A 14032-nucleotide genomic window follows, 5' to 3' on the forward strand; every position below is an offset into this window, starting at 1 on the left:
TTCACTTATTTGTGGAACATGAGGAATAGCAGGGAGATCGTTAGGAGAAGGAAGGGGAAAATGAAGGGGGGGGAACAGAGTGGGGGATGAACCATGAGAGACTATGGATTCCGGGAAACAAAGTGAGGGTTTGGAGGGGGGATGGGCTAGCCCGGTGAAGGGTATTAAGGAGGGCACGTATTGCATGGAGCACTGGGTGTTACACATAAACAATGAATCATGGAACACTACACCAAAAATTAATGATGTACTGTATGGTGACTAACATATAATTAAAAAAAAAAAGATGTTCAATGTAATAAATCATTAGGAAAATGCAAATCAAAACCACAACAATCTACTACTTCACATCCACTACAATGGGTAAAATAAAGACAGGTAATCCAACAAGTATTTGTGAGGATGTGGAGAAATCAGAACCCACATGCATTCCTGGTGGGATTTTAAAATGTGCAGTCACTTGGAAAAGTTTGGTAGTTCCTCAAAAAGTTAAACAGAGTTTACTGCATGTCTCAGCAATTCCACTCTTAGGTATATACCCAAGAGAACTGAAAACCTTATGTTCATACAAAAATATGCTTACAAATGTTCATAATAGCATTATTCATAATAGTGAAAAAATGGAAACAAATCAAATGTCCACCAACCAATGAAAAGATAAACTGTGGTATATTTATACAATGGAATATTATTTACCTATAAAAAGGAATGCATAGTGAGACATGCTACAATATGGATATACAATATAGTAACTGTAAGAAGTTAACCACAAGAGAGTACTTATATGATTACATTTAAATGAAATGTCTGGAATAAGCAAATCCAAAGGGACAAATAAAAATTAATGATTGCCAGAAGCTAGGGGAGGGGAGAATGAGGAATGCCTTTTAATGGATCCAGGATTTCTTCAGGGCTATAAAAATGTCCTGGAATCGGATAGAGGTGATGGTTGTATACCTCTGTGAATGTCCTAAAAGCAAATGAATTGTATAATGAACACACTGAGTTTCATTCTGTATGAATTAGATCTCAAAAAAGTTTTATTAAAAAATTACCTACAGGCAAAAATATGTGAATCAGAATAAAACTCAGCCAGTTTCATAAATCAGTCACACTTAGCAGTATTGATTAGGGCAGAGATAAGAACACATGAGCTCTGGTCCCTGCCTAGCTTGTTGTGGGACCATAACTTTGCTGATCTAATCTCTCTCAGCAGTTTTCTAGGGCCAGAGCTAAGATGAACATATCCCCCAATTTTCCTAGGACACTTCCAGTTTATAACTGTTGTCCCAGTCTAATTATTAATAATGCTCCATTTTATGGTCAAAAATACCCCAGTTTGGATAATAAATTATATGGCTACCCTGGCCAGAACATGCTGAATGGAATATCTAGAGTTTCAGAGATGTACACACAACCAAAGCAACAGCTAAGTTTGTACCTTTTCATGGAAAGTTGCTCTTTAAGATTCTTGATTTCATTATCTTTAGCATGGCTCTGACGCTGTAATCTAATAAAAGATGAAAGTGATAAATATTAGAAATTATTTGTCATCAATACAGTCAGAACAGCTCTACTTGTAGCTGAGGAGGGACTAAGTATGACCATTTTGGGCCATGAATATTGAGCCTGAAAATAATTAGTCTCCTATACCTAGTCCTTTTGGAATTTACCTTTTTTTCCCCCATGTCTGATATACTGACTTCCCAAAGAAGGTAAGTACTAAGTTCTAACCCCATCAATTAGAAGCCAAAGAGAACTTGTATCCCCAGTGCAAAGACTCAGAAAAATGTCTTTAGCTCTTTGTACTTCAGTTTACACACTAGAAAACAACAGACAATATGTTCTGATTTCCTAGACCTTGGTAGGATGAGAACTTTAACTTTTCTTACAAAGTTATTGTGTCAAGTCACATAAACTACTAAAGGGTTAGGGTGTGAAAGAAATCAGATATTAAATATAGAAGTAATTGTGTGCAAATAAGAATTTTAATTAAAATAGTAAATTATAACTGGGGAGTCACTGACATGACCTAATCATGGGATGGCTGGGTAAAAATTTTATATAAATCAGAAAATCATAACCAGTGATTGGTTTAAAAACTAATATGCAAAAAGCTACCGAGAGAAGTGAAAAGTAATACTTTTTGGTTGATATATGTTCACAAACCATTTCGGATGTTCCTTCCTTGTGCTGCTATATATCTCCTCACAAGTGAGTTTTTACACTGACCCATTAATTTGCTATAAAATGAAGAAGTTTACAGAAAAAGCACATTTCTCTTTAAGTTCTGATATGTTCAGACACTTGGGATACACAGGAATTTGGGTTAATATAAATTATTGGAATGATAGCCTTAAAACAATGACTCTAAATGTTGGCTAGATTGCTTACTATTAGATTTCAGAGATTACCCACTCACCTTTACTCCAAGCTTCTTAGAAGCTACAGAGACTTACAATCAATGCTCTATTGAACTGAAAATGCAATGAAAAGAAACCAGATCTGTTTCTACACAAAAGAGATCATGTTCTCAAGTAAAGAAGAAGAAAGATGGGCTTTGTTACTATTTATGCAGGAGTATGTACAGAGATTTGAAAAGGAGGTAGTTAGATTTTTTAAGTTGACATCTTCCTTTCCTTTGAATGCTTCCATTATTTTAATATTTTATCTAGCTGTAGTTTAGAGTGGGCAATAAAGAGCTGACAGAGGGGGTGGGGAATTCTGAAGACCTGGATTCTTAAATAACGGAGAATAAGGTAGGCATCATCCAACTTGGATGGGAAACAGCTATATATGTTCAAACAGTCAAAACTTCTTAGTCCTGTTTTTCTCTTGAATAACATGAGGGTAGGATTAGACATTCTTTTCTGAAAAATCTACATTTCTTAACCTTATTCTGGCTGGCTATCAAATTTATTATATAGATTTTATTAACAGTAATTACTTTACATTTATTAAGTGCTTATTGTAATTTGTTCAAAATATGTTGCTATTATATAAATCTTCTTTGTTAATTCTTCAATTATCATCAGCAAACATTTACCAAACATTTACTGTAGGGCTGACATTGAATTAGGCCAAAGAAAAAAAGATTTTTTTGCTTCCTAATAAACACCATATTCTAAAGTAAAAGAAATCAACATTTTACAATTTAAAAATATTTACATTTTTATCATATACTCTTGAGACATGTTCAAGTGAATTGAACAAAGGCTTAAAAGCTAAATTATAACACATTCCATACTCACTCAGGTTTCGTTTCAGCCTAGATGCCCTGTTCTCCAATCTCATTCTACATAGTTGAGGGTAAATACTGTCTTCAGTGAAGTTCTTCCTTACCATAACAATCACAAGTACTCTTTTTACCCTACAAAATCCCTATTAAGTATGGTGCCACTTGACAGTTATTTATATGTACAGTTGGTCTTGAAGAACACAGGGGTTAGGGACACTGATGCCTACCTCCAGCAAATGCAGTTGAAAATAGTATATAACTTTTGACTTCCCCAAAAGCTTAACTAATAGTTTACCATTTACCATTTACCAGAAGTCTTATTGGTAACATAGTCAATACATGTTTTGTATATTATATGTGTTATGTACTGCTTTCTTACAATGAAGAAAATATTACTAAGATCATAAAGAAGAGAAAAATACATTTATAGTATTGTACTTTATCCAAAAAATCTGCATATAAGCAGACCCACATAGTTCAAACCTATGTTGAAGGGCTAGCTGTACTTCTTTTTAAAAAAACATTAAACTTATGAGATAACCATAGATTCATATGCAGGTGTAAGAAATAATAGAGAGATCCCATGTGCCCTTTACTTACGTTCCCTCAATGTTAATGTCTTACAGAAAGAACTATAGTATAGTAACCAAAATATTGATAATGATCCAGTCAAGACACTGAACAGTTTTATCACAATACCTCATTTTGCTCCCATACCCATTCCCTCGTCCTATCCTTGGATCACTAATCTGTTTTCCATTTTTATGACTTTGTCATGTTAAAATTTTTGAAATTTTGCCATTTCAAGAATGTTATAGGAATGAAATCATATGGTATATAAGCTTTGGGGATTGACTTTTTTCACTCAGCATAATTCTCTGTCTGCAGGGTCTGCAGAGTTATCACTCTTTCATTCCTGATGGTGGTGTATGTATCTCCTTTTTGTTTATTTGTTTTGGTAGAGGTCTGTCAATTTTATTGTTATTTTCAAAGAAACACCTCTTTGTTTCATGGATTTTCTTGTTTTTTCTGTTTGCAATTTCATTACTTCTAATCTTTATTAATTCCCACTGCTTGTTTTAGGTTATTTTGCCTTTCCTTTCTCTGGATTCTTGAGGTGGGAGCTTAGATTAGATTGAGACTTTTCAACTCTTATCAAATGTGTATAGTGCTATAAATCTTCCAAGAACTACTTTAGCTGTGTCCCACAAATTTTGATATATCATATTTTAATGTTAATTCAGCTCAACGTATTTTTATTTCCCTTCAAATCTCTTTTTTGACCCATGGATTAATTAGAAGTGTGCTGTGTAGTTTCCAAGTGTTCGGAGATTTTCCTGTTTTCTTTCTGGTATTGACTTCTAGTTTGATTCTATTTTGATCTGAGTATATACTTTGCATGATTTCAATGCTTTTAAATTTGGTTTGTTTCATGGGCCAGGATATGTTCTATCATGGTATATTTCCTATGGCCACTTGAAAGCATATGTATTCTGCTGTCGTCTGGTGATGTGGCCTATAAATATGGATTAAATCCTGTTGGTTGATGGGGTTGTACAAATTCTATATCTTTGCTAATTTTCTATCTAGGAGTTCTATAAATTACTGAGAATAGGGTGTTGAAATCACCAACTATAACTGCAGGTTTTTCTATTTCTCCTTACAGTTCTATCAAGTTTTGCTTCACATATTTTGAGGCTCTGTTGTTGGGTACATACACCTTTAGGTTGTTATGTCTTCCTGGTGGATTGATCCCTTCATCATTATGTAATGTCCCTCTTCGTCTCCAGTAGTTTTTTGCTCTGAAGTCCATTTTATCTGATATTAATACAGCCATTCCTGCTTTTTTGACTAATGTTTACATTGTATACATCTTACCATCCTTTTATTTTCAACCTATGTTAATGAAACTGAAGTTTCTTGTAAACAACTATTGTTGGATTACAGTTTCGTTTTGTTTTTAAAATCTGCTCTGCCAGTGTCTTTTAATTGATGTATTTAAATCATTTACATGTAAGGTAATGATGTTAGGGCTTAAGTCTGCCATTATTTTTTTATTTCCTATTTTTCTTTTCTTACCTTCTTGGGGTTATTTGAACATGTTTTAGGATTCCATCTTGACTTATTTATAGTGCATGTGAATGTAAATCTCTCTCTCTGTAACTTTCTTAGTGGTTGCACTTGGTGTTACAATATGCATACATAGTCTACAGGTATTTGTATTTTCTCTACTTTCACATAGGTCCCTTTACCCCGTACAATTTTAAAATACAATTGTTGTATTTCCTCTACACGTTAAACTCCACAAGAGATGGTATTATAATTTTTGATTCAAGCATCAAGTATGATTTAAGAAATTAATGAGAAACAGGATGGACTCTTATTATTTACCACCCCCCCTTTACTCATTTTGATATTCTTTCCTTTCTGAAGTTCCAAGCTTCTATTATCATTTCCTTTATGTTTACAGACCTTCCTTTTAGCCATTCTTTAATGGTAGCGTTGGTAGCAACAGATTCTTCTACTTTTCCTGAGACTTGTCTTTATTTCCCTTCTTCCTAAAGGACACTTTTGCTGGATATAGGATTTAAGATTCTTGTTTTCTGTTGTTTCCTTTTAAGTTTTTTCTTCCAGTACTTCAATAATGTGCCACTTCCTTCTGGCCTCCAGTGTCTCAGATGAGAAATTCGATGTCATTTGAATTAGTGTTCCCACATGTGTTCTTTTACTCTGGTTCTTTCAAGATTTTTTGTCTTAATTTTCTGCAGTTTAGTTATGTGACTTGGCATGGACTTCTTTGGGTTTATACTATTTGGGATTCACTCAGCTTCTTGAATTTGTAAATTTATGTATTTCACCTCATTTCTTTTAATACTGCCCCCCATCTTTCTTCTCTCCTCCTGAGATCCTAGTAAGAACTTAAACTCTTTTATTATTGTCCCACAGGTTACTTAGACTTTTTTTTTTTTTAATCTTTTCCTTAGTCTATCTCCTCTCTGCTGTTCAGATTAAGTAATGTCTTTTGATCTATCTTCAAGTAAACTGGTTCAATCCTCTGTTATCTTTATTAGTGATTATATCCAGCAAGATTTTCAGTTATATTTTTTAGTTTATAATTTCCATCCTTTATAACATTTTTTGCTAAGATTTTCTAGGTTTTCATTTGTTTAAAGATAATTCAATTTTCTTGCTGACGCACTGTTACGATGGTTGCTTTAAAATCTTTGTCAGACAATTCTCAAATCTGAATCACCTTAAAGTTGTCCTTTGTTGACTATCTTTTCTCTTTCATGTTGTGATTGTCCTCGTTCTTTGTATACTTAAGTATTTTGGATATTATGAGACTCTGGATTTAATCTTTTTTTTTTTTTAAGCAGGAAGACCCCCTGCGTAGTGTGAAGGCTGAGTGGGTGTGTATGTTTAGCGTCCCATTCGGCCCTGCTAACAACATCCCACCAAAATTGGACACTGACACTCTGCCTCAATGCAGATGAGTGGTGTAGAAATTCAGTCCCTCCCTGGTCCCACTGACATTTCCCAAGAAAGTGGGGCACCAACTCACTCTGCTTTTTGCCTCTGAGTAGGGTATAAGATCAGCTTCCTGTTGGGCCCTACTGACACCAGGGAAGGAGAAAGCAGAGGGCTGACTCACACTGCTCTGTTGCTACAGAGTGGAGAGCAGATCCCTGTTGGGCCTCTCTGGCATCAGTTGGGAGAGGAGAGAAAACAGAGTGCCAACTAGCCCCAGGGGTGGAAACTCAGCTCCCCATGAGGACAGTGGAGGTGAAACCTAATATTGACCAGTTCCACCTCAGATTACCCTAAGTCTCATTGATGCTAGGCAGAGGTAGAGACTTAGCTTGATCACACTGACACTATCCTAGCAGAGGAACTAGAACACTACCTGCTTTTGCCTGGTGGGGAGTGGAAAACCAGCTGGATGCTCAGTATTGTTGATACTGCCCCAGCAAGGAAATCTGTTTTCTGCTATCTGCCATTACTGGAACACACTACTTGCTTCCAAGGGGTGGTATGAGACCACTGGTGCTTGACTAGAGTAGGTGGATACTGCCAAAAAGGCTTTCTGTTGTTATATCTTCCTTTTCCTGATCCTTTGGTTAGAGGAAACAAGCTTTTCTCGAAGTCTTCCCCCTCTCCATCTCTTGGCTATTCCAGGTTGGTGATTTCTGCAGTACCCTGTCTAGGATATATGGCAGGCAATAAGGAAAAGTCGCTGCTATATCATTCCTCAAGTACTAAGGTCTCTAGACAGTCCGTTTTCTTCTAACTTTTAGAGTCTTCCTCTGCTTGTTTGTTGTGTTATATCCAGGGTGTTTAGTTGTAAGTAGGAAGACCTGCAAGGAATACTACTACTATTTCTTGGTAGAACTAGAAGTCCCTCTGTTTTAAGTAATTTTAAACAAATTAATCTGTACTCTCCATTAGCTCACAATGTCTGACATGTATTGATATCTTCTACATGTGCTTTGCATAATTCTTCTCATATAATGGGCCCCTGATAAATGTTTGGTAAATGCTCCTTGCACAAAGACATATGCATCCCCTAAAATGGTCTGTTTGTAGTCTCAAGCATACAAAAGATGTCTGAGTCAGCTATCAGAGTTGAGGAAGATATCCTCAGATGGTAAAGGAGAGAGGCAGCAGCTCATATGCATGGATGGCATTACTTTTCTGATCTCTGATATTATATAATATGCATCTGGATTGGTGATTGCCTTCCAAGCTAAAAGACAAAGTTTTGTACCCCGGAGTGAGGATTCTTAAGTGACTGTAGCCAGCTTAGATTTGCCAAAGCCATCTTAGGTCCTCACCTCCTTGAACTTAAAGGATCTCTCTCATGAGCAGGGATAAGCCCAAGTGTTTTTAACTGAGATTATGTTGCCAGCACTAAGGCATCCAGTTCTTCCCAAATATTCCTTCAAGGTTAGATGATATCATATGTGGGAGAAAATTAAAGACCTAAATATCTGCCAAATATTTCTCCAATTTCATAATTAATATTGTGGACTCCTCACTCTAAGATATTTCCTAGAACTTGTCTATTCTCCCTATTAGCAGTCTAAGAACTAATGGATTTCAAATCAGACTTCATAGACAACTGGTATCCCGTAGCATTACTATTTATTAAAATAATGTATTACAAGTCATGTTATTATTTAAACTGATATGACTGGAGACAGTGATTAGTACAAAAAGAATAAAACAAGACACTCATTTTCCCCTATTAAGTCAGAATTTTTAGTCTTAGGTATTTAATACTTAAGATTGTTAAGGGAAATGAGACTGGAGGGAGGGAGGAGTCTTCAGGAATTTGATTCATTTTTAATCTCTTGGTCTTGGAACACAGAAACTCTGAGAGACCGATATAAAAAAGCATTCAAATGATTTCATGGGTATCTCTGAGGAACACATTCATTATATGCTATAAAGAAACAGCAAATCATTGGTCATATTTTCATAAATTAGAATCATGACCTGAAAGTTAATTATCTTTCTCATGTAATTCTATGTAATTCTATTATAATCACACTTGTTCAGCCAATACATGTAAAGCTTGATATATAGAGTGAGCACTTATTTCTCCATCCAGCTGGCAAGGCAAAAGTATAGTTGGTTTTTAAGCAAGTGCAGGCCTGTTCTCGGCAGTTCCTAATGTGTAGTCACAATGCCACCTAGTGGCTACACAGGGATTATCTTTTAAAGATCGTGTATTACAGAGCAAATCCAGATTTTCCCGTTATCAACAGATTTGCACTTACTTGGAAACCTTATTGATTCCAAAAGCCACTTGTTGGTTCAGAGAAGCAATGATTTTGTCTTTCTTCTTAATCTGCATTTGGTTTTCTTGCCACCGAAAAGTCACTGTTTTCAACTGTCTTTTGAAATCCTGATCAATGAAAAATATTACTTCATAGTTATTTCTGTTCAAGTCACCATATATTTAAAAAAACAACAACGCGTATTTAAAAAAAAATGGGTACTTTAAACAATAAAAAGAAACTACCATTAAATTGAACATTTCAACTACTTCCGACTGGCTTCAGGTAGAATGACAAAAATACTTACTTCACATTGATAGTGCAATTTATAAAGCTGCCGCTGCCGAGCAAGCTTTTCCTTCTCAGTTTCTCCATATTCTGCAGTTACTTTGCTGGTTGAGCCCTAATGAGCAAATGGAATATGTATGCCTTATTTTCTCCTAAAAAACACTAATTCTTCAGTTAAAGGGGATTTAAAGTTGTCATCTAACTCCTATTCATGCTTTATGTCTCAATGCAAACACCACTTCTCTGATAAACCCACCTCTCCCAATTACAGCGTTCACTACACAATCCCACAGTTACTTGTCTACTGCTGCTACTTCTGGATAACAGTACCTGCATGCTTGCCATATTTTTAAGCTTTTTTTCGGTCATGCCTTTATTGTCATAAAAACCGTATGAGATAGGCACTTATTATTCCCATTTTAGAAATGATAAAACTGAGTTCTTACCCAAGGTTACACAGAAAGTGGAGAAGACTGAATTCTAAGTCAGGCAGTCTTAAGTGCCCAAACACTTAATTATTACTTAGTACCACCTTAGCATAATATTCAACTTCTCCACTGGACTGTAAACACTATGATCACAGAGACCATGTCTTAGCTTAGCTCTTGACTAAAGGCAAGTGCTAAATGTTTTTTGAATAAATGAGGGCATAAACATTTTCTAAAATGTGTGCCAGATTTTTATTGTATTTTGGAGCTTTCATAGCCTTTGAATGAAAACCAAAGGCCCCGTATTTAAACTTCAGTCTGACATCCAAAGCTAAGAATATGTCATTTCAGTTAAAATACATATATTACATTATTATAACTGGAAAGGGAAAAGGAGATATGACAATTATCAGCCAGGGAATCATTTTTACTAAATGTTCTGTTAGACAATCAATATTCCTACATACTATGGAACAGGTTATCATTAAATTACCTTATCATAAAATTATCATTAAATTACCTTAGTATGGAATTCTCATTTAAATCAAGTGATTAAAAAAAAAAGAGTCATATGCTTTGCCTGATTTAGTGTTCTATTGAGTACTTAAACCATGTTCACGTGTACTGTCACATATAGGTACATCATTCCCAGCAGTGACTACTACTAGGAAAGGAACCAAAGGAAAAAAAAAAAAACCAAAAACCACTGTTGTACATTAATATTTTTGTAGACATGTCAATTCTACAACCAGCTTAATTTTTTAAAAATGAAAGTATCTTTGTTTTACAAAACTATTTTTCTCAAAATTAAATCAATAGGATTAAGCCAAGTTTTTTTTCCCCTTGTGGTATTTGAAAACCTTTCACAAGGAATGCATTTGTAATCAACACTGCCTAATAGTTAAAGCCAGGAAATGGTTTGAGGGCTAAAGTGAAAAGTTTCAGCTCCTAAGGTTCTTTCCTCCCCTTTCTTGTTTTTTTTTTGCTCCTTACAAACACAGCACAGACCACTAGGCTAACACGCTGTTCAAAGAGTCATGGGAAAAACAGTTAACAACTGTTTCTGGAAGAAGGGAGGCAGGGCTGTACCCTCTCTTATCAGGCTTACCTGCTCTATCATGTCCAGAATATGCAATTCATCCAGGCTATAGAACTTGTCTTCAGATGCAGAATCCTCTTGAATATCACTTGCATCATCTTTCATAAATCCACTGACTGGGTGTAGATTTGCTTGCTCTTTCTTCAACTGCTCTTCCTTTCCTATCATACTGGGGCTATAGTAGTGACATAATCAATGTAATCTTTTATAATGGTTGAGTGTTTTTCATCTAAGCCATTGCTTCCCAAATTAATACTGTATTGGTCTCATGAAATGTTCAGCATCAGAAGAGTTCATGGCCAAAGAAAGTTTAGACAGTGTTCATATTGTGTATTTCTCTTGATGATTCATAATGAATTTATTTAGCATATATGAGCTAGTGCTCAATCGAGGTACCTATTCTGTTCATCCTAGTGTTTTCAAGACTTATGAGACCATGGAGTTCATTTTTCAAATTATAATTATTAACACCAGTTACTTTTAGGGAAATAATACTTTGGGAAATACTGACAAGCATTTCCACATCTGCTATATTATTTTATCATTCCAGCATTCTTAACAAGTAGGTTGGTTTAATCAATTTCACTGCTTAGGTCCAGTGTACATTTAGAGAGAGGGCTGTAAAGATAGAGGGCTGTTAATAGCAACATAAAGGAGATTTAAAAATGGAGGTTTCTTTGGTAATAGAACTTAAAAAAAAAAAAAAGAAACTGCAATAACATGGATTTCAGTAACCAGAAAACCACTAAAAAAAGAATGAAAATACTGTAAGTGCAATGACAATTAACTCATTTCTATACCTATGTCTAAAAATTTAAATGCATGCTACTATCCTTTCAAATTGGTCTACTATTTATAAATTTCCTTCTTAATCTCATTAAATGGTAACAAGAAATAGTACTTTTACTTGTAATGTGACATAAATGACTTAGTGAATAGAAAGAAAACAGATAACTCTAGGATGCATTATTACTTCTTTTAGTCACTGAGACCTAGAAAACAATGGCATCTAATGCTTGCAGAGTAACCCGTAAAACGCTATAAATACATTAGTTATCACTAAGGTATTCTAGAATGACTAAACCATTTCGGAAAGTTCAATGAAATCAATTGCCTGTGTAGACCACTGGTTCCCAAACCCAATTAATTTTCCAAATTATCTGAAGAGCTTTTTAAAATTATTATTTTTGCAGGTACCCTGACAACTGTAAATATATAGAAGAATTTGTATTTTTGAAAAGCTCCAGAAGATTATTCCTATAACTTTTTTTTTAAAGATTTTATTTATTTATCAGAGAAAGAGAGGTGGAGTGGCAAGAAGCCCGGATGCAGGGCTCAATCCCAGGACCCTGGGATCAAGACCTGAGCCAAAGGCAGCCGCTTAACCGACTGAGCCACCCAGGGATTCCCTATTCCTAAATTTCTAAAGTTTAAATAATAGCATTGTGAAAATATAGGAAAATGTTCATATCAGTAAGAGATGCAAACTGAAGCATGGAGAGGTAAAATTACATGAAATTTAGGATTGAAAACACTTCAAAAAAGAACAAAATGTTAAAGGAAGAATGAAGCAAATGTGGAAAAACAGTGTAATTGCTGAATCAGGATGACAGTTACATATATTAATGTAGACGTATATTATGCTCTTTTTATGCGTATTTGAAAATTCTCATGTGAAAACAAAGGTTCCTGGGTAATTTGATGATCATCCAGGTCTGGGTCTACACTGTAAGTAAAAATAAGCAAAATGACTGACTGCACTGTTTTACTCTTTAGTAAGTTATTTTTATGGCACTTAGACCTGGCTTGAAAAAAGCAAAAAACAAAAAACCATTGCTCTAGTATTGTTTTGCTCAACTTGTTTAAAGAGAACATGAAAACTCATCTTGGATGATGAACATTTACTTACCAAGTAGATCATGCCATTACCAGTGAGAAAATATCAACTACAAGTGATGGCTTTAAAGTTAAAATATGTTCTTGCTACCATTTTAAAGATATCTTAATAATTTATGTCCTCACAGTGAGTTCTCTAAAGTTACGATTTTCAATTAAACTTTTTGGTGGGTATAATGAATCTCTTCATTACAGTCTCCCCTACTTCCATCCTCTACGGCACTGTCATCACTCACATAGTTTGTAACAGTGATCTTCAGGCATTAAAAGGTTACCAGTAAAGGTTCAAAATTCACAGTTAACAAATGGGATTAACAACAACAACAACAAGCTGTGGGTTAATCAAACCAAATGAAAACAAACTCTTTTGTAAAAGAGGTCACTAGGACAAACAATGATCTGCTCTTTAAGGTTAAATCTTACTTAAATTTAGATTTGGCTAATCACAATTTAGGGTATATTTTAAAAGATTTTGTGCTTAGTCTTTGAATCCAAATTAGTCTTTGAATAAAAAAGCAGTCAGTACTGGGTGACTCTTGAGTAGCCATCTATAAAAACGGTGAGAGATTCTAACCTCCCAAAGTAAAATGATAATTTAACTTTTTATGACTCTGTTAAAAAGTGACAATTTATTAAGACAAGGGATTGTACTTTCTTCTTTTAGAACACTTTCCAAGGCAAGGCTGTGTCATACTGGCAAAGCACACTTTGAAAATAGAAAAATATAAAAATTAAATAAATACTTACGCTTGTTCTTCTTTTGATTCCTTATTCTGAAAAACAGCATCAAGAATTAGTAATCTGTATCAACTATGTCAGTACAGCATAGTGATGTGACTGCATTTAGATCAGTGTTTCTCAAACTTTTTTGACCACAATAAAAATAAAAAATACATTTAACATCATGACGTAAATGCACTTATATATGGATCTTTATCTATATGTATAAAACTGAAATTTAAGTTCCACTAAATAAACTTTACCCATAGTATATGTGTTATGGACTGCATGTTTGTGCCTCTCCCAAATTCATATGCTGAAACCCTAATCCCCAATGTGATGGTAACTGGAGTTAGGTCCACTGGAAAGTAATTAGGTTTAGATGATGCTATGAAGTCCTCATGATGGAATTAGCGCCCTTAAAAGAAGAGACCCCAATGCTAGATCTCTTGCTCTTGTGTGTGCCCTCTTTCTCTCCACCGTGTAATGATACAGCAGAATGTTAGCCATCTGTAAGCTAAGAGGGCCCTCTCCGGACACCAAATCTGCTGGCACCTTATTTTGGACTTCCCAGCCTCTAAAA

The 14032-nt window shown here is 34.9% G+C and overlaps 1 protein-coding gene across 17 annotated transcripts in view; it reads right to left on the bottom strand.

Annotated features, from left to right (window-relative positions):
* Positions 1-14032, bottom strand: part of DZIP3 (DAZ interacting zinc finger protein 3) — a 100624-nt gene that overhangs the window by 24329 nt on the left and 62263 nt on the right. For 16 of the 17 annotated variants that reach the window (XM_045785247.2, XM_045785253.1, XM_045785252.2 and 13 more), the window contains 5 exons: positions 13477-13502; positions 10843-11008; positions 9326-9421; positions 9019-9146; positions 1442-1510 (listed from right to left, as the gene is read on the bottom strand). In XM_045785247.2, coding sequence (XP_045641203.1) covers positions 1442-1510; positions 9019-9146; positions 9326-9421; positions 10843-11008; positions 13477-13502 — 485 coding nt within the window. The remainder of the gene's footprint in view (positions 1-1441; positions 1511-9018; positions 9147-9325; positions 9422-10842; positions 11009-13476; positions 13503-14032) is intronic. The other variant, XM_045785254.2, reaches the window with a different exon arrangement.

Source organism: Ursus americanus, chromosome 4 (genome assembly GCF_024610735.1).
Source record: "Ursus americanus isolate L20-20 chromosome 4, mUrsAme1.1.p, whole genome shotgun sequence".
Lineage (NCBI taxonomy): Eukaryota > Metazoa > Chordata > Mammalia > Carnivora > Ursidae > Ursus > Ursus americanus.